The sequence below is a fragment of the Phodopus roborovskii genome, unplaced genomic scaffold (assembly GCF_943737965.1).
Source record: "Phodopus roborovskii unplaced genomic scaffold, PHOROB, whole genome shotgun sequence".
Classification (NCBI taxonomy): domain Eukaryota; kingdom Metazoa; phylum Chordata; class Mammalia; order Rodentia; family Cricetidae; genus Phodopus; species Phodopus roborovskii.
The window spans coordinates 6177501-6198937 of NW_026126407.1; the positions used below are offsets into that span (position 1 = coordinate 6177501).

Below are 21437 nucleotides of genomic sequence, written 5' to 3' on the forward strand. Positions count from 1 at the left end.
TTCTCTTTGTCGCGTGAATTTGTGTTTGAGGGGCCTGCCTGCCATCTGGTATCTCTCAAGTATGTTGGCTTCATTCCAGTATAGGGTAGCTCACAGTCACAGGTGATGTCTCTGGGTGACACAGGATTCTGCTTGCAGAGGGACTCCACACAGGAGGACATGTGACTCGTGACACCATAGCTGAGGTCCCTGGGCTGGTGGGCTGCCTCAGCAGAGCCCCAAGTCCTGCCCAACCTCCAGCTTGACTCAGGAGATCTAGTCTGTTGTGCCGTTCCCCTCACCCCCTTGCTCACTCAGTGTTCCAGCCATGGTGGCTATTTATATTCCCCTTAAGGGGCCCTGCTGTTTCATACTGGTGTCATTGCCAAACCTCCTCCTTGCCTAGAACTCTGCTCCCAGCCCACACCCTCCTGGCAAGCAACCACACATCGTTCAATAGTCAATTAATAATATTAACAATAGCAGCTAAGATTTATTGGGTGCTTACCATATGCTAAGTGCTTCACAATATCATCCAGTTGAGTCCCCTTACTGTCCCTCTTTACATTTACTCAGCCAGTGATGTTGAGAAGTGGCTACCTGGTTCTAGGCACAGAGAGGTTGAAAAGTGACAGAAAATGGATGGAATTGGAAACTGTCCTCTCCATTCCTTGCTCTTGGGAAGTGATAATCCCTTGAGCATTTGATCCTCTCACACTTCTGCTCTGCTTCACCATGCCCAGGGAAGTTTTAATTGCATTCTAGACTGTCTTCCTTTACTGGGAGATAAGAGTATCACTTAGAAATGTGTTCATTTTACGTGGCAGAAAACCTGATGTACTAGGGCTTTCATTTCCTACTTAGCAAGAAACGAGGTGGACCAGCTGACTGTGGCTGGCTCAGCTCACACAGACACCTTTGTTCATTCTTCACTTTTCCCTCATGGCAGCAGTATGCCCATTGTAGCGACTGTCATCACATCCAAGTTCAAGGCAATAATCAAATCAAGGGCCTTTCGGATTCTCTTGGGCCAGAATGATATTTAGTGATCGCTTTTTGTTGAGGGAGAGGCAGAGAAAGTAGACATCTTTCTGAGGACAAGGTCCGTTTCTGCTTCTATAAAACCAAGCAGGAAAGAAGAGATGGTAGAAAGCAAGCAGTGTTTACCAGTGCCCTGGGAGCAGAGAGACCACAAATTAATTCCTTCCAGGTTTCCAGAATCTGAATGCCCAATAATGTTTTTCTTTTTTTCTCCTTTCAGTTTGCTTTTGTTAGGTTCTTTGAGGGGGTGGAGTGGGGCACAGGGTCTTGCTGTTTAGCCCAGGCTTATCTTGAATTCATGATTCTCCTGCCCAGCCTCTTAAATATAGTTGCAGTCATAAACAACCTTGGAGTCCATTTAAATTTTTCTTTTAATTTTGCTTGTATGGGTGTCTTTTTTTGGTTGTTTGGGGGTTTTTATGTTTATGTTGCCTTTTGAAACAGGGCCTCATTATTTGCTCCGGCTGTTCCCAGAGCTCACTATTTAGACCAGGCTGGCCTTGAAAACTCAACAGAGATCTGCCTGCCTCTGCCTCCCGAGTGCCAGCACACTTGGCCTTGTATGGGTGTTCTGCCTGCATGTTTGTCTGTGCGTGCCTGGTGCCCACAGAGGCCAGAAGAGGGTGTCAGGGCCCTGGAACTGGACTGGTTGTGACTTATCATGTGGGTGCTGGGAGTCAAGCCCAGGCTCTCTGGAAGAGCAGTCAGTGCTCTTAACCACTGAGCCAACCCTCCACAGCCTCATTGAAGTATATTCTATGAGTATTTATAATTAATTATATATTCTTATCTTAGGCTGCAGTTTTGAATTATGCTGGGTTCAAGTCTGTGCTGACTACTAAAATTTTTTTGTGCCATTTACCAGATAAACTGAGCGAAGTTATAGCAGTTAAATATACCTTCCAGGAGCTCTGAGAATGTATTCCTTTCAGCTTTGGACTTTATTAATTAATACCATTATTTTGTGGCGATGGCCTTCACCTTCAGGGCCTCACACATCCTAGACAAGAAGCCTATCATTATTTTTAAAATCTCGTTAATGTGATGGGAAAATTACACAAAGGGGGAAGGAAAAGTAGGTTGCATTTTCTTTGATTGCAATGAGGTTAACCTTTAAAAAGACTATCTATGGCCATTTGCTGTTCTATTTTAAGTTTCTTCTCCTTCCCTTGCTCATTAGAATATGACATAATTATCCTTTTTGCATTGGCTTGTAAAAGTGCTTTATCCAGGTATCCTGTGAGAAACACAGGAAAGTTCATAGGAGAGGGTGCCGCTAGCTGGCTCTGAAGGCTAAAGAGGGTCTGTTTGATGGGTTAAAGGCTGAGGGGAGGGCTTTAGGTGCCATAGCAGCAGGTGCAGTGGTCTAGTGGTGGGACAGGGGATGAGTATTCATGGGATGCTTTCCTTGCTATACACATTATCACAGAAATTGGTGTCTTTAATCCACAGAAAGTTATTTCTGGGCTTCAGATTAAGGCCAGTTTGGAAGCTCTTCCTTCCTTCAAGGCTTCAGGGATCAAATTCTTGCTTGTTTCTCTCAGCTAGTGCTCACTGCACATGTTTCCTCCCTGAGTTCACAGGACCATTTCTGGTATCTCCTAAGGGCTTTAGGGGATTTAGCACCAATGGGGTTTATCCAAGATGATTTTTTTTTTTTTTTTTGATATCTTCAACTTGATGACATCTTCAAGCATCTCTTCTTTCAAAAAAGGTTGTATGTACAGGTACCAGTGTTTAAGACTAAACACTTGAGCTATATATTCAGACAATTGTAGGAGCCTGGAAATTATGTGATGCTACAGGGCAGGAAGAGAGGACCCTGTAAAGTGGAGACAGATGTGCATTACACGGAGTTTTCAGCTGGTAAGTTTAGGCTGTTTGTACCATTGGAGTTAGCGGAGAACTGTGGCGTGAGGTGTGATTGGATTGCAGCTTGGCTGCTGTGGGGAGAAAATTGGCAAGAGTGGGGATTTGAGGAGATCTATACAGCGTAGGAAGGAGGGGGTCTGGAGAGACTTGGAAGTGGCCATCATCTGCTAACCTCAGGTAAAAGTTGGGGACTGAAAGATGCGTGTTCAGGAAGTAATCAGAGGTGGATATGCAGCCCAGACCTCTCCATGGAGTGTTTAAAAAAAAAAAAAAAAAAAGGGAGAGGTCACAAAGGAAAGGGTGGCAACAGTCTGGCCAGCACTATCCCCTGTCCTGCCACTTCATTATGAGAACTATCAGACCTGGAGAAAAGCTGAGAGCATTGCACACTGAACAGCCTATTTACTACTAGCTAAAGTCTGCAATTACCACTTTCCCATGACTGCCCCTTTTCACATCTGTCCATCTCCCCGCCCCATCCCCTCTTAGATGTTATGTATTTCAGAATTGCAGATGACTCCTTCAGGCTGGCACATCATTAACGAGTGTTCAGTACTTAGTGAACTGCATAAATATTAACTGTACTAAGATTTGGTAAATTCTGGTGATTGCATCTGTCTGTGTCCCTCAGATCCCTGCCAAGATAAAGTCCAGAAGTTCCCTTGTGCCTATTGTCATCAGCTCCTGTCCACCCCACCTTCCCAGAAGCCACCAGTGTTTTTATGGTTAGCATTTCCAAACATTGGCCATCTTTGTTCTAGAACATTATACAAACAGAAGCATTCAAGCTGTGCACTTGTGTTTAGCGTCTTTCACTTAGCATAGTATGTTCCCTTTTGTTGCCTGATGGTAGTCTATTTTAAGAATCTATACAGAAGAGCAGTTTTCTTAGAGAGGGGTGGTGAAAGATTTCACCAAGGAGGTCAAGGGCAGCGAAGGTAGTAGGAGAAAACTAAATACAGTAGTGGTTCACATACATGGACTTCTCTCTCCACGCCTAACCCCCTCACTTCTTGATTCTCTTTAAGTCTGGGATAGATCATTCTAGAGTCAAAAGGAGGCTCCATTATCCCAGTCTTCTGTTCAGCCATCTTCAATTCTGCCTTCGATCTTCAAAGTCATCTCGTGGTTAAGCATGGCTGCTGCAGCTGCAGCCATACAAGGAAAGGAAGAACAGTGAGGGCAGGGGCAGTGTCCTTCATTTCTAAATTGTGTGTGTGTGGTATGTTGTATACTTGTTTTGTGAGTGTGTGAGTGAGTGTGTGTGAGTGTGTGTGTGTATGCATTCATGCATGCCAGAAAGTCCAGTTCAAATGCTTTTGCTTTGTCACTCTCCACTTTTAACTTTGTAAAGTGTGTGTGTGTGTACACCCACATGAGTGTGTGTATATGACCAAAAAATAAAGGCATCGGATCCCCTGGAGTTGGTTGTGAGCTGCCTGACATGGGTGCTAAAAACTGAACTTGTGTCCTAGAAGAGCAGGTATATACTCTTGACCACCGAGACATCTCTCCAGCTTCACTTTTAATTTCCTGAGACATGGTCTTTTACTGAACCTGAAACTCATCAATTTGGTTAGACTTACTGGTCAGTGAGCTTCAGGGATCCTGCTGTCTCCATGCACTCCCCACCCGCCAGCACTGGGGTCACAGGCATGTGCCACTATTCCTGGCAATTGTCTTCATCCATGACCAAAAGCAACCTGGGAAATAAAGGGTGTACTTTTAGCAGCCATCTTCAAAGTCTCTGCATGTCCACCTAACACCCCCGCCTTGAGACAGGGTCTTGCTGTGTATTCCAGGCTGGCCTTGAACTTGTAATGGCCCTCTTGCCCTGGCCTCCCGAGTGCTGGGGTTACAGGTCTAGGCTACCATGCCCAGCTATTCCACTTGCTCGGTAGTGAGGTCTTAATCACAGCCTAAGAAATATGGCCCCTTTACTAACCACTGAGCATAGTGCCTCTCCACATACAGTGGGGTTTCTGCTACCAAGAGCGGAAATGGAGCTGACTGTCACCAACTTCACTGTCTTTCTTGCTTTTGAGACTAGTGGCCAGGCCTCATACACCTAGTGTTCTCACCTGTGGCCTTTGCAGACTGAAGCCTGGATGTGCCCAGTGGGTTTCCTTTTCAGCCCTCTACTTTCCTAGAGAGTTGGTTTCTTCATCCTTTTATGAATCTCTTTTCCTAATGGAAGTGTTCCATACTCCCAGCATTTTATGAAAGGCATGGACAAGAAAGCAGTGCTTGTAGAGGACGCTGTGCCAGTCCTCATGTCTGTACCCTGTGCTCCCCTCAGTGTCAGCCTGCCCCACGAGGATGGCTAAAGACAGGGTGTGAAATGGGACAGGGTAGCCCTTGAAGACTCAGACAGACCCAGGTTCAGATCCTGTCTTAGGCAGACAGTTGTCTGAGGCTCAGTGGCGTTTTCTGTGAGGACTGCCGTGGAGAGGTGGTTAGATTGAGCCCGAGTTGGTGGGGTCTGATTTTATGCACTGGAGGGAAGGCTGCCAGAGACCTTCATTTCCTGTAGGAGATGCCAGGTATTGCATTAGAAGTGAACCAGGGCATACTTTCTTTTGACCTCTCTGTGAACTCTGCCGTCTGGTCATACCTTCATTCTGGTGATGCCTGTTACAGGTCAGGCTAGCTGTTGGCTAAGCCAGGGTCCACTGAAATTCATTTGCTCACACTCTTAGCTTCAGCATGACCAGGGAGACCCAGAGGCCCTAGAGTAGTATAAAGGTCTGTGTGTTTTTGTGTGCATGCCTGTCCTGAGGAAATACATCCTATGTCCCCAGACAGTTTAATGGGCATCTGCCGAGCCCTGGGAGAGGAAGTCTGCAGAAGCAGGTGCAGAGAGCCCAGGGGAAGCTGTCGACTGCCAACAGCCAGATTGGACTGAGTATAGCCATGGCCTGGCGCCCCAGTGACCTGGTGACACCATTCTCAGGCTGCTGGCTGCCCGTGGGCTGGTGTGTTATGACAGAGGAGGAGGAGCCAGGGCCTCCGCAGAGAGCTTGACTCACTGGGGCCTGCCTGGCTTAGACCTCAGCCTGAGATGGATGGTGCACCCTTCCACTTGTTCACCTGCTACTCAAGCCTGATATGTGTCATTTTGTGGGTGCTGGACATCCAGCCCCAGCTGAAACACTCAGTTCATGTCCCTGAGGCTCCAAGGAGGCTATGTGCTATTGGTACCGTAACCTGGGTTCCCAGGGAGAACACCCTGGAGGAAGTGATGTCTGAGCAGATACTGGGACAGGCCCAGCCAGGCTCCTCTAACATACTGGCCACAGTCCCAAAACCCAGGCCTCTGCCAAGGTTAGAAACCATATGACAAACTCCTATGTTTTCAGCAGGTCCAGTGTGCAGGGCACTGACTACCACCAGTGGCTCCAAGGCTCTTTGTTTGCTTTCCTCTGTGAGAAATGGTACCAGCTCCTTCTGTTCTTTCAGAGGCTGTAACCCTTGACCCTCCCTCACTGATGGCTCCTTCCCTGAACCAGGGCTCAAGTCTGACGAGACCTTGCACCTAGCTTGCAGAAACCCCAATGTATTCTCAGACATCCTGATAATGGGCTAGAATGTTGGAAACAACAACACCCAATTTACCGGCCAGTAGCTGGCTGGGAATGGTGCAAGGGCCTTGGTGAGGCCACCCCATAGCTCTTGTGCAAAGCCTAGAGGTACTACCCTGGTGGCCTACCTTACTGCCCCCAGGAGGGTATCTGTGTGGGCGCTGGAGCACTGAGGGGTTAATACAGCTCTACTTTCTTTGACTTTCCCTCTCTCCAGCTCTGAAGGGAACTGTGTTGGAATTATAGACATAAGTGCTGGCTTTTGAGGAGACTGCTGCTCACCTAGTCCCTGCCAGGACTGGGCGCCACCCTCTCTCCCACGCCTGCCTTCCTTGGGCTCTGTCCTGCACGCAGGGCCTCATTCAAAGGACTGGGGGCCTCCTAGGGCACACTTACTGGGCCCTCCCTACCCCAAGCCTGCCCTGCTCACATCCCCCCACCCCCACCCCCGATTGAGCTCAGTGTACAATGGTACCCAAGGAGGAGGGACCGAGGAAGTGACATCGCTTGGCCCACCCCCACCTCCTTACTCCCTATAAAAAGCAAAATGGTGACTCAGAGAAGAGTTGGAATCGTCCTGCCTCCTTCTCCCACTGTTAATTTTTAGACGTAGAATTAGGCAGGAGGCAAAGGAAACACAGCTCCACATACGCAGCTGACATGCTATTAGGCGGGTGGCGACAGCAGAGCCGCTCCTCCCCGACTCCCAGCAGCCTCTGACGGACTCAGCAGAGCCTGTGCCTGCTGGAGCTCCCACCCTCCTCCCCAAGCCTGGCTGTGCAGCCACTGCCCTGGCCCAGGGTGCATGGTGCAGCAGGGGCCATGGCAGCTGGGGGCCGGCGTCGGCGCCCACTGCGCTACCAGTCCCTGGCAGCCCTGGTGGAAGACTCTCAGTGGCCTTTCTTGTTCCTTGTCTCAGACTTCAGCTATGGTGCCGAGGACTACGACGCAGAGGGGCATGAGGAGCAGAAGGGGCCCCCCGAGGGCTCGGAGACCATGCCGTACATCGACGAGTCACCCACCATGTCACCCCAGCTCAGCGCCCGCAGCCAGGGCGGTGGGGAGAGCATCTCACCCACCCCACCTGAGGGGTTGGCACCTGGGGTAGGTACTACTGTTTCCTATTCTGGGGAGGGGAGAAAGGACAACTTGTGTGAAAAGTGGGCCAGGGTGAGCAGTGGTCCTGCGGGAGGGTGGGCCTGGACCCTGATGCCCTGTCATCTAACTCCTCGTCGTTATCCGCTGTGCTCCGCTACCCCTCACCTGTTTCCCTGCTCTGCCAGCTGTTTGTTCTGCTGCTTCCTGGGCACTGCTTTCAAACATCGCTTAGTCTCTCAGCAGGATGGGGAGGGGGCTCCGGAAGGGCCAGGCTTTTCTGTCTGTTCTGGCTGGATGCACAGTGGACAGTAAGTGCCCCCACAAAGCCAGGGCTGGTCTCAAGCTTCCTGTGGGATAAAAAACCAAACCAAACCAACATCAAAACCAACCCCAGTGCTTCTGTAGTGTTCCCCACAGTTGAGGCCCTCCAGCCCTGCTCTGTTCCACAAGTAAGGAATAAGCCTGGGGTCCCTAACTTTCCTGCTTCCAGGAAAGGCAGGGGCTCCCCTCTCAGAAACCTTCTGTAAGAAAGATTAAGTATGCTTTGACAGGGCAGGGAGATAGGAATGTGTGGAGTACTTATAATTAATGCTGTTCCTGGTGACAGGGACCAACACTGGGCCCAGCTCATGAGTGCGCATCTGAAATACATGAGCAAGCCAGGCAGAGAGATTCCTTGGGGCTCTTTTTCTGGAGTTGGGGAAAAGAAGCATAACCACTTGCTTTGGTGGAGAGAGCTCAGTTTCACAGGTCCCTTTGATCCAGCTTGTCCAGGTTTATTTTGTGGGGTTCTCTTTCCTCTCTCTGAAGCCCCCAGGGAGCATCAGCAGTGCTATGCAATGCATTTCCCTTCTCTAATGCCTAACACCCCCACCCCACCTGGAGGCTGCCTGGACTCTACCATTTGGAAGAACCCCTGCTCCTTCCCACCTTCTGCAGGCTCTCACCCCCTCTTCACACACTGGGGTGGCTGTTATAGCCTTTGGCAACAAGGGCCTTGGCAACCAGCATCCCACTTGGGGGAAGCCATACCGTTGCCATAGCAACAGAGGCCTAGGCAGAGCTCAGCGGCTGCCAGGTGGTGCAAGTTTGGGAAGGGATGGTGGGGGGCAGGTAAGAGGTAGAGGGGATGAGTGTGGGTGTTGGCCAGCTTCAGGCTACCCACAGACAATATTCTTGGGTGATGTTGCCCCGTGGAAGGGTGGATTAGAGACAGCCATTTTGGCTATAGAGGCAGAGCATTTGGACCAATGGAGGAGACGCTGTTCTGGAACCTGGGCTCAGGCCAAACAGGAGAAAGAAGAGAGAACTCTGGTTCCCCATCTCTGCCTTCTAGTTGTAGGTCAATGAGGTTCATAAATTCCCCTAGAGACTTAGCCCATATCCCACTGTAAGCATTTGTAAGATGCTGCCCCTTGTAATCTACACCGGTGTCTGGTCTGTGCAGTCTCTTCTCTTGTCTCTGCCTAGTCTCCCTTCCTCTCCTTCCTCATGACTACCTTGCAGGAGCATTCATCCATGGATATTTGGATTTCCTAATGAGAAATCCATCCGATGTTCTATGCATGCAGGACCATATTCCCCCTGCCTGGTGTTTTCTGCTTTTGGTAGCATCTTCACTTTGTTCCCGTTGTTCTTGGTGGTCAGAAGGGAATAACTTAAGTGGAAGATTTTGAAATATTGACTATTTTACAGAGAGAACAGTCATCTGAAGTACTTGGACCCTTAGTACCAGTTTCCTCACCACTGATAGGTAGGGGATCATTGATGCCAGTTGGGAATGGCCAGGACAGTTCTACTGCAAGCTGCTCTACTGCCTGCCTGCCCCAGCTATATAACCCTTGCCTGCCTGGAGCCAGCTGCCTTTCTGCTCTTTCTGTTGCATTACTGGCCCCACCTAGTGGACCCTGCAAGTATTGTCATTTGCAGTGAGGTGCCTGGAAAGTACAAACCCCTTTCCCAGTACTTGAGATGATTTATTTTTGTTTTTTAAAAAGGGGTGTGTGTGTGTGTGTGTGTGTGTGTGTGTGTGTGTGTGTGTGTGTGTGTGTGTGTCCCTGATACTTGGCTGTGCTCATTTGGCCAGGCAGTCTCCTCCCCTGCCAGGCTTCCTGTTAGGAACTTGGGAACAGAGGGGACTTTTGGACAAAATCAGACAATTGTTCTAGATATTCAGATATCTAGCCTTTGGCACAGCCTGGCAGCTGAGCTATTCACACCCAAACATGTAGCTAAGCTGTACCTAGGAGGTCAAAATTTGGTTTGTGTGTTAGAAAAACAACTCAAATGGGTGGTGTGTGTGTGTGTGTGTGTGTGTGTGTGTGTGTGTGTGTGTGTGTGTGTGTAATTTGAATATAGAGAGATTTGATAGAAGGAACTGATTTGTGGGTATGGAGGCTAAGAAATCCTACCCTATGCAGTGGATGCTGGAGGTTCAGGAGAGCCAGTGTGTAGTTCTAGCCCAAGTCCAAAGGTCCAAGAATCAGGTGAGCCAAAGGTAAAAGATTCTAGGTGAAAGAATTCCCAGTGTTCAGTCTGAGTCCAAAGGTTGGAAAAGATCATTGTCCCGGCACTAGCAGCCATGAGTGGAGCCCCTCTGTCTTTGTTTGAGATGGGATCTCTATGTTTCTGAGGCTATCCTGAAATTTGCTTTGTAGTCCTGGCTGGTATGACACTTATAATCCTTCTACCTGGGCCTCCTGACCCTGAGTCCTGCATGCTGGCTGGGAGGAACCTCTCTTTCTTGGCCATTTTGATCTCTGGTTTTCAGTTGACTGGATGAGGCAAGACCAGCTCGCTTTGGGAAGAGCGTCTGCTATGTAGTCTATAGATTTAGATGTTAATCTCATTGTAAACCATCCCACAGACACCCAGATAATGTTTAGACACCCGTTGGCCAAGTCAAGTTGATACACGGACTATCAGTATCTTGTGTCAGTGGCCTAGAGCCTGGACATAATGTAAGCTTTGGACAGATGAAATCTACTTTCTGCCTGTAGAACACTGAATTAGGTCATAATAACCATGGAGCCCCATGTCCTCAGGTCTGAATAGCAGTGGCTCCTCTGAAGGGAAGTGTGAGGAATGGCCAGGGCTTGCTCACAGGCAGCCTTAAAAGGGTATTGAATACATTCATTTTCAGCACTCAGAAGGTAAAGGTGGGAATTGTGGCTTGTAGGCCAAACTGAGCTATGTAGTGAACCCCTGTCTCAAAACAAACAAACCCACAAGACTTTGTTACTGGCTTTTAGAGGGCTGGGACCAGCAGCAGTGAAAGGACTCAAACTGGTAAATACATGCTGGGAAATGAATCTGTGTTTGCAGGCAACTTCCTTTCTGGGTCTTTCTTCCCAGGTGTGATAGCCTCAGCCCAGACATGGCCTCCTCATTCCTAGCATGCCTTGCTGTGATTTTTTTTCATCTCAGCTTGTGCCCCAGAGGTAACAGGTGAACCCCAAACCCTGCACTGCAGGCCTTTCCCAAACCTAGACTGGGCAGGATACCCTGGCATAGGGCCAGGGGTTATCAATTGCTGGTGGCTCTATATAATTGAGAGTATATAGTTTCCCTTGGGAAATAGGGTAAGGACATTCCTACTCAGTTGCAACTTCCTGTCCCAGAACCACAGTCTTACAGAAAACCTCCTTCTTATGGACCACAGTGCAGTCAAAGGGACCTCAAGACAGAGAAAAGGTCTGGGTTTTGTCTGTCTTCTATTTTTAAATTTTTAAGTTTTTTGGTTGGGTTTTGTGTGTGTGTATGTGTGTGTGTTGTTTTGTTTTGTTTTTGAAACAAGGTTTCTCTGTGCATCTTAGCTGTCCTAGAACTAACTCTGTAGTCCAGGCTGGCCTTGAACTCACAGAGATCCACCTTCCTCTGCCTCCTAAGTGCTGGGATCAAAGTCATGCGCCACCACTGCCTTCTACTATTTTTTGAAGGTGTGTTACCCAAGAGATGTCACCCTCTGAGTTCATTTACTCATCAGTAATGGGAAAAACAGAATTTCCTCCCATGTGACCTGACACAGCTATCACAAGTCTGCCATGAGATGTTGTTAAGAGCCAGAATGCCATGTAATTTATAATGTCTCTATGGGTGCAGACCTCAGCTGACATTAGGATCCAGAGTTAAAAGTGTGGGGGGGGGGGCAACTTGGCGGATTCCATGGCAGGCGAGGGTGACTGAGGCAGAGGGACAAACATTCCAGGCAGACAGAGCTTAGTGAGAAGTTTTATTAGGGGGGGGGGGTAGAGAAACAGAGAGAGTACAGAAGAGAAGAGGGAGACAGGAAAAGTCCTGCCTGCCCCAGAACCTGTCAGATAGGTGCCCTGCTTTCATTGTATAGTTTAGGAAACTGAAGCTCAAGCAGTTGACATAATTTGCCAGAGCCTGGTGCATCCAGTGGGGTCAGGGCTCCATTTCAGCTTGGGATCTTGTGAAGCTTAAGCCTGGGTGGTGCTGCCAGGCCCCTCTCAGTTACCCTCCTGGTGAAGCTCTGAAAGCCAGCCCGGCTGGGGATATATAGTTTTGGGGGGGGCGTGCATGTGCATTGTAGATAAGGTGCACTGTTCTTGGTCATCCCTTTGTGCGGCCTCTAGTTCCCCTTGTAAACTCCCAGGCCCTCTGGGTTCCAGGTTGGTATTTGGGGTTGAATTGTATAGCTCTGAAGCCAGGAAGGGCGGGCAGGAGGCAGGGGGAGTGGGGAACAACGCCAGGCAGAGTCGCTGGCTGTTCTCCCGTCCCGCTCAGGTTGGGGCTTGGGACCCGGGGGCTGAGAGAGTCATCCCTAAGTGAACAGAAGCCTTGTGGCAAGATTGTGGCTTTAGAGCCTGCGTTGTTCTGTGTTCCCTTCACACTTAGCTCCTCGTCTGGGAGTGCCCATACCTGTTTCTCCCCTGCTGCAGCTGCTTGCCTCCTGCAGAGAGGGCAGGAACTGTCCCCTCCGCAGCGCTGCGCTGCATGGGTGCTGTGCTTTGCTGCCATAGCTGCTCGTGGAGCTCCTGTCACATCCATGAAGAAACCTGGGCTCTGGTGCTTTGTGCCTTTGTCTAAGCTGGGAAGGAGACCAAGATCCTTACTTGGGACACTGTCCACTCACTAGCGGACTCTTCTTACCCTCTCCAGGCCATGCCCCCATTTCACACTCCGTCACAGCTTCCTGCTGGCTTCCCTGGTGGACTGCATCTGACTGGCCTGGCTACCATATGATTCTCATACCTTCCCTTGTCTCTCTCCTCTTGCTAACCTGTTGGGACCACAGTTCATGAATGCATTTCTTACCTGCAAACAAGGCTACTCCCAAAGTCATATTTATTCAATAAAAGTATGCTGATCTACAGGTGCCCAAGGCACTGTGGGTATGGGTGCAGGCCCAGCCAGAACAGTTCTCTGCCCTAGGTATCTTGAAATTTGGAAGGAGGGAGGGAGGAAGAAAAGAGGTGTCTGATGAAAATAGTGATGCCAGCAGTGTTAAATTGCCCATGAAACTAGCATGGTAACAGCCACCACGAATGTCCTCAAGCCAGGCATGGTGGCCCATTTCTGTAGCTAGCACTGAAGAAGCTGAAGCAGGAAGGCATTTGAGTTTGAGGCCGGCTTGGACTCATAGTGAGTTCTGAGCTAGCCTAGACCCAATAGGAAGACAATGTCTTTTTTTTAAAATGTCCTCATGGATGACACAGAGGTGAGTTACTGGGGTCAGAGGCTCTGCCTCTCTTCTTTGTGATCTCCCAGGGGCTCAGAAGGATCCCAGCGAACCCAGCAGACTCACTCTCTACTCAACTGTTTTCTGTTGTTGTTGCTGAGCTTCTTCTCCACTGGGAGGTGCCAGCAAGGCCAGAGCAGTTTTCTTCTCTTCACAGAGAGGATGACAGTATTTACCTGACAGTAGTCATGTGCTGGTGTGGTTGGTGGTCCACACAGCCCTTACCCGCTGCCTGTATGGCAGGGAGAAGTAGAGGAAGACTACACACACACCTAGCACACCATAGTATTTTTTAGGAAGCTCAGTCTTCTGCACTGCCTTGTAGGGTGGACCTTATTCCTGTCCTGTCACAGGTGTGAGTCCCAGGGTGCACTGATGCTCTGTAATGCCATATGTGGCAGGGCGCTGAACCCTGATGAGCCTTTAGTGCTCTTTTTCGCCTCTTTTGAGGCAGTACTCATTATCAATCCCAGGCTGGCCTTGAATTTGCAGTCATCCTTCCTGGGCCTCTTGCATGCTGGGATTACAGGCTTGAGTCACTGTGCTTGTCTAAATTTTAGCGCATGCCATATGACATTGGGCAGTTTAGCAAGCATCACTCCCCTCTGCTGTCATATTTGGAGGGCTTCTGAAGGAACCAAGTAACAGTTCTGACAAGGTGAACTGCTGTGCCCTGCAGAGAACTGTTCTGGTGCTGAGTTGAGTTTGAATCCCTCCGGGATGTAAGCACCACTTTGCCTAGGTCTTCTGCCTCTGGAGTGCTGGGATTACAGACCTGTACTACTTACAGACATGGAGTTTGAGTAAAAGACACATTTAGAATGAATAGCAACTATGTGTCTTGAGTTACTTTGGAGGACAGACAGAGTAATTGGACTGTGAGATATGATTTGAGTTCAGTGGTCGGGCAGTAGTGGCACATGCCTTTAATCCCAGCTCTTGAGAGACAGAGGCAGGCACATTGCTATGAGTTTGAGATGAGGCTGGTCTACAGAGTGAGTTCCAGGACAGCCAGGACTACACAGAGAAACCCTGCTCTAACTGTTAACTATTTAGCAAGCCACTCATGGCAGTACATGCCTGTAATCTTAGGTATTAGGAGGTTGAGGCAGGGGGGTTGCAAGTTCCAGGATGGTCTTGGCTTCATAGTAAGACCCTGTCTCTGGGTTGGGGTTGGGTGAGAGGATACGAAACAGCTGTCTAGCATCTGGACAGGTAATGAGCTTCCTGTTCTTGGAAGGATCCCAGAGGAGGCTAATGACTAAGACAGAGAGGAGAGTCCTTCCTTGATAGTTATCTTTTGGGTTGCTCTTTGCACGGGGATACCACTTCATTGACTGAGTTCTATAGGAACCATTGTCTCAGCCTGAGACCTCTTTTTTTTTATCTAATTCTTAGGAGGCTTTAGGGCTGAGTATAAGTATGCTAAGCAAGTGCTCTGTCACCAAGCCACATCCCAAGCCCCAGATTCCCTCTACAAAGGCCATCTATACAACATCTTTAAGAAATGCACATGGGGCCTAGAGAGATGGCTTAGTGGTTAAGAGAACTAATTGTTCTTCCATGAGGACCAGGTTTCAATTTCCAGCACCCACATGGCAGCTTACAACTGTCTGTAACTCCAAGATCTGACACTCTTATACAGACATATACATACATACACAGGCAAAACACCAGTGTACAATAAAACAAAAATAAATTAAAATTAAAAAAAAAAGAAATACACAATAATCTGCAAGCCAGGCAGTGGTAGCATATGCTTTTAATCCCAGCACTCAGGAGGCAGAGCCAGGCAGATTTCTATGTGTTCCAGTACAGCCAAGGTTACACACAGAAACCCTGTCTTAAAAAACAAAACCAAAAGAAGGAGGAAGGGAGGGAGGGAGGAAGATAGATAAGTGTGCACAATAGCCCCCAAAGAAAGTCATGTGACCTTGGGTGCACTCTTAGGGAATGGGCCTTGGAAGAGGTAGAGGTAAGGGAGCTGTGTAACCACTGAGTGTGGAAAAATCCCTAGAGGGTTGAGAAACAGAGTGGTCTGGTGTGGCTGAGTTATTGGGTCCCTAAGAGGTTGGAGGTAAGTCTCTGGTGGGCCTCCCCACCCCCACCCCCATGTTCTTCCCCCACAGAACACCTGCTGAAGGAAGATGGGGAGGACAGGTGTTTACTAAGTGCTTAGCACAGTTCAGGTGCTGCCCTGAGTGCACCAGGCCTCTGGCAGCCCAAGAGATGGTGCAGTAACGATCCCCATTTATGGGGTCAGACACTACCTTTGCACAGCAAGGCTGTTCCCATTTTACAGATGAGAAAACCAAGGCACGTTTAAATGCTTTGCCCTGTGTTACAGAGCTGGCAAGAGGCAAAAACTAGAATTCAGATCCAGAATCCAATGGATATACTCTCTCTCCCTCTCTCTCTCTCTCTCTCTCTCTCTCTCTCTCTCTCTCTCTCTCTCTGTGTGTGTGTGTGTGTGTGTGTGTGTGTGTGTGTGTGTGTGTGTGTGTGCATGCACATCCTGCCACCATGCATGTGGTCAGAGGACAGACAGCCTTGGGTGTTGGTCTTTGCCTTCTGTCTTTTGTCTTTGGGAGCAGATCTCTTTTACTATTTTCCGCTGTGTATGACAAGCTAGCTGATCTGCAAGCTTCGAGAGACTTCCATCTCAGCCTCCCATCTCCTTGTGGAACATGCTGGGATTACAGGTAGTTGCACTACCTGCTTCAGGCTGTTCGGTAGGTTCTGGGATTCAGACTCAGATGACCAGGGTTATGGAGCAAGCACTTAATTCACTGAGCCATCTCCTGAGTCCTGAACGTTTCTGTTAAAAAAAAATAAGAATAAATAAAATAAAATTTAACAGTGTTTTGCCTGTATGTGTGAGGGTGTTGGATCCTGGACTTACAAACAGTTGTGAGCTGCCATGTGGGTACTAGAAATTGAACCTGGGTAGTCTGGAAGAGCAGTTTGTACTCTTAACTGCTGAGTCATCTATCAGGCCCACTTGTTAAATTTAAAAAAAAAAAAAAAACCACTTTATTTCTTTAGTATTTGTGTGTGTATGTACACATGCTTTCATGAATTTATGTGTACCACAAGTGTGCAGGAGTCCATAAAGGCCAAAAGAGGGTATTAGATCTCCTGGAATTGGGGTACAGGCTGCTGTGAGCCACCATGGGGTGCTGGGAACTGAACCCAGGTCCTCTAGAAGAGCAGTAAGCACTCTTAACCATTGAGCCATCACTCTAGCCTCTGATTTTGTTAATTTGTTTTACCATGTAAACAGCATTGGCTTATACCCAATAGCTTTATGCTGTTGAATTCTATATGAGTTTTGTTTTAAGACACTGTAGCCCAGGCTAGCCTTGAGTCTATGGCAGTTCTTCTGTGTCTGTCTCCCTAGAACTTGACAGCCATGAGTGAGCATGCCAGGCTCTGCGATCTTTTGAGTGTTGTCTGCTTTGATGGAAGAGAAAGCAGAGGGAGGAGCAAGTTGTGGTAGGTGACAGTCTGGTTCTTCCTGTGCCCCTGGGGACCCCACTGCTCCAGGGGCCTGCCCAGCTCCCCAGCCTGGTAATGGGGCTTGGGCTTCTGCCAGGAGAGTTGGATGAACATCTTCAGGCCAAGGAAACTGCCAAGGCCTGGAGGTGGGAATGTGCCTAGCCCTTTCTTGAGTTATTGTCACCAGTGTGATAGGTTGAGTCATCAGTGAGGAGCCAATGGGTCAGCTGCCCTTGTTTGGTCTGACTTAGTGGCTTCCTGTTGAGCACAGAGTGAGCAGTGTTTGAGAATGAGTGATGTGATGTCAGATGAGGGGTACACCAGAGAATGGTCATGCGACTCGCCTGGAATCCTTCCACACCTTCCCTGCGGCTGTAATGGTGAAACCCAAAGCCTCCCACCCTGTCACACTCGATCACTTGATTCTTTGCTGGCCTCTGAAGCTTTACCACCAACCTCCAACTTGGAGTATGACTCCACAAGACTTCCCTGACTATCTCCCAGTCTCCATCAGTGTGGCCTGCCCATTCATTGTTATTTTACTTTACTGTGTTCTGAGGCTTGAAAGTAAGGACTTAAATGTGTAGGAAGCATTCTTCTACTGAGCTGCATTCCTTGCCCTTGTTTCTTTGAGACAGAGTCTCCCAGTTTAGTTTTGAACTTGCAGCCCTCTTGTTTTGGGCTTCCGAGTGTTAGAATTTCAAGCATGTCTCGCCATGCTCAGCTAGGGCTGAATTTTCATGTTACCTCCTCCAGCGAGTCTCGCATGGCTTCTCACTTATTCAGTCAGATCAACCTGCTTTTGCCCTCCCAGCCCATTCTAAATTCCCGCCATAGCACTGTGTGTATGTGTGGGAGGGGGAGCAGTTATACAGCCTTGAGAATGCTAAGCACTTGCTCCGTGGCTGAGCTACACCCTAGCCCCCACATTTCTTTTTATAACTTTATTTTCTCTGATTGCATACTCAAAATTCTCACTGATCAGAAATGCATCATCTAGTACATGAACACTCACATCCTACAGAGAACTACTGAGAGTTTATTTCTCCTCTTTTTTTTTTTTTTCTATACGTAGAGTATGTGTTGAAGAGAGATCATACTATTGGTAGGTATCTTGTTATTTTACTTGGTGAAGACTTGCATACCTGGAATTAAGATCTCCTGCATTCCTTTTGTGTTATTTCATTCTGTGTATATACAAGAATCCATTTAGCCAGCCCCCCACTCCCTCTCTCTGCTTTTTTTAAAAGTGGGGTAGAGAGAAGGCAATGCTGGTTGGTGATTGAACCCAGGGCCTGGCATATGTTGGGCAAATACTCCAACTCTGGGTTACAATTCTATACCTAATCAAGCCATTTGTGTGTGTATGTTGTTTTGAGGGGTGTGTGTGTGTGTGTGTGTGTGTGTGTGTGTGTGTGTGTATGTGTGTGTGTGTGCACGTGTCAGACCACTGTATAGCTCAGGCAGGCCTAGGACTTGAAATCTTCCCGCCTTTGCCTGAGTGCCAGAATTACTAGTGTACCATCACACCAGATTCCACTTCACTCACTACTCAGGCGTTTGGACCCTTCACAGTCTTTGCTGCTCTCACTGCAGTGGACAGTTTTATACCTTCATGTTTGTGTTCTTCTAGCAGTGTTTTTTTCAGACAATTCCCTAGAGTGGAATTGCTGAGTCAGAGGGTGTGAACATTTAAAATCACAATAGCCATTTCCATGTTACCCTTTCTGGAGTTGTACCTCAACAGCATAACTAAAATGCACCCCTCCCCATCCTGCCTTTTCTTTGGCACAACCTCGGGAGTCAGTCACATGGTCATTCTGCTCCCGAGGCCATCAGCTCCACAAGGGCAGTGTTCTCTGCAACTACATTCTCAATGTAAGCACAATGCCTGGTATACAGTAGCCAGTTACTAAGTGTTGGCTGATTGAGTTGGTAAGGGAGTACAGATGGAGATTTGAGTGTGAGGAAAGCCGTGTGTGTGTGTGTGTGTGTGTGTGTGTGTGTGTGTGTGTGTGTGTGCGAGGCAAAGACTCCGAGCGAGAGAGACAACTCACTGAAGGCTTTGAGGTGTGGACCTAGTGGGTGTCAGAAATCTTGACCGGTCCCTGTTGCTATAGGAAGTTCACGGTCCTGGTGTCCAAAGTCTCCATTGGTACCTTACTGCTATAGGAAACGCATGGTCCTGGTCCTTCATGCTTCTATTTCAGCTGCCCTCTGTGTACTTGTCTCCTGCTTCTTTTCTCTCCTAACTGATCCTGAAGCTCCATAAGAAACTGTCCCTAGGGCTGGGTTGTTACACAACTTACACAAGACCTTGGGTCCCAGCTTCAATGCCAAGAAGGAAAGAAAGGAGGAAACCTTTTCTTCTGGGCATTCCTCCCTTTGCCTGGTAAAACCTCCTTGTTTCCAGGTGCTGTTCAGAAGCCCACCAGGTTCCCTTCTCAACGACGCAGCCTTGAGCTTCCCACACATAGCCTCTCCGTCTCCGCCTTCTCATCCCCTTACTGACTTAATCAGCAGACACTCTAAGTGAAGTTTTTCCTTGGCATGGATGCCCTTGTTCATTCTATCCTATTTTTCATGCGTCCCTCACCTCAGTGGTTTGAGTGTACCAGTGTAGAGGTTTGGTCACACATGCCAGGCCTCTTTGGGGGTATGAATGCACAGATAAGATAGGGAGCCTCAATACAATGTTTTTAGGGCTGTATAGGTGTGAGGTGTTGCAAAGCCAAGTTGGGTTGTGGTTTGGAAGAGGGAAAGATAGAAGAACCAAAGAATTTAGTAAAAGGGATGTTTAGGGCCATGGGCACAAAGAGCCACAAGATGACAGCCCACTGAAGTGGGGAGGCAGAAGGGGAAGATGGTGTGGGGAAGAGGAGGGACTTCCTGGTCTGGATTTGAGGAGCTGAGGGGGGTTGCTGCTCTGACTCCCAGGTGAGGAGATCCAACTGCTTATGCAAGTCTCAGGCCTAGAGGTGGCAATGTGTGGTGATTGGCAGAACAGTGAGAGGATGGGGGCATGGGGCTGTGAGATAGGGTCTTGAGCCATGACTTCGTGTCTACAGGAGGCAGGAGGAGAGATGGGCCTCAAACCACAGTGTGGCCCCAGAGGCCCGAAGATGGTCTGGGACCAGGCTGAGCAGTCAAAGTAAGGAGGAAACCTAGGTCTTGGGTCCTTCATGAACATTTGAGAGGGAAAGGGAGGGAGCACCCTGGGGATTTGTGAGTCACTTCCCCTCCAGAGGGAGGACTGGGGGCCTTGAGTGGAGCCTCTGTGTCCACTGAAGGGGACATTCTTGTTACTCACTGGAATTTCCAATCATTTGGAGTGGGCGGGGTAGTTTAAGCCTTGGAAGTTTGGGGAGCAGCTTCTGTGAGGTTCAGGGGTTTAGGGAAGAAGTGGTGCTGAGTCTACTATGAGTAGGAGTGTGGAGAAGGTAAGGTACTCTAAAATTAGACTGCTCCAAGGTACCTCAAATCTTCTTGGGTTGGCAGTGGGGACACAGAAAGATTCTGTAGTCCTGTGCTGCCGGCTGCTCTGACTCATTTGGGCACTGCACACTGTACACACAGAGCCCAAGGGTAGAAGACAGAAGAACCTATAACATAGAGCCCTGAGCTGGCACACTTACACCCTCGGGAATGCCAAGCCTGGCTGTTCCCAAACCATGGTAACAGCCTTACCCGCCCAAACCAAATGAGGAATTGTGGCTTAAGAGGGCCCTTCAGATGTGCCTTGGCTATTTATAACTCAGCCAGAGCAAAACTGGACTGAGAGAGAAAGTAGTGGATAATGGGTAGGAGATGTCTTTGCAGGGCCCAGGCCCTAGAACACCCACCCATCTTGATCTGTTTCAGTTTTGGTGACAGGTTGGAACCTGCATCTGGTGAGGGCAGGTTTTCTGTTATTGACAGAATGACAGCCTCTCCCAGATTTCAGAGTTCCCAGGAAAAAATTTAAAGAGAGGATAAGAAACTGTTCATTCCCTTTCATCTCCCCTCCCCCTTGGCCTTCTACATGCTGCTTTTCAGCTAAGGTGCCCAATGGAGTAGAGAGGAGTCGATGTGGTAGGCCCCTGCTGGGACAGTTAGCCTTTCTTTGGAAATGGTCTCAACAGTTTGACTGCCCTGTGGCCATAAGCTTACCACTGACAAGTGAATGTGTTGTGTATGAGAGGCTGGTCATAAAGGCAGGTGGGGTTCTGATGGACAGATTCAGACACTTGTACCACCTGGTTGGTGGCATCTGTTATACAGATTTACAAAGATGAAGTGGTAGGTTGGTATATGAAGCTGAAATATATTCCAGGCTGCCAAATCTTCTAAGATAAGATGGGTCAGAGGGATACAAAGGGGAAACTCCTCCCATATAACCACAGCTAACAAACAGTTGCAAGAATAAAGGCATTGTGGCCATCTTTAAGTCTAGCTCAGAGCAAAGATGTGGTTTACAGTGTGCTATGCTTTTTTAAAAAATGTAAAATAATTACTTGCTCTCATTTTAAAGTCAAGACATTTTATTATGCATTCATATTTTCCCCTGTGCATGATGACACAAGATGAGGCAGGGGCAAGCAGACCTCTGAGTTCCAGGCCTGATCTGCATAGCTGCTTCCAGGATGGCCAAGGCCACACAGAGAGACCTTCTCTCAAAAACAATT

At 48.5% G+C, this 21437-nt stretch overlaps 1 protein-coding gene across 2 annotated transcripts in view; it reads left to right on the forward strand.

The window, feature by feature from the left end:
* The window catches only part of Abr (ABR activator of RhoGEF and GTPase), a 199350-nt gene that overhangs the window by 96201 nt on the left and 81712 nt on the right, over positions 1-21437 (forward strand). For both annotated transcript variants that reach the window (XM_051179961.1, XM_051179960.1), the window contains one exon: positions 7393-7577. In XM_051179961.1, the coding sequence (XP_051035918.1) occupies positions 7393-7577 (185 nt within the window). The remainder of the gene's footprint in view (positions 1-7392; positions 7578-21437) is intronic.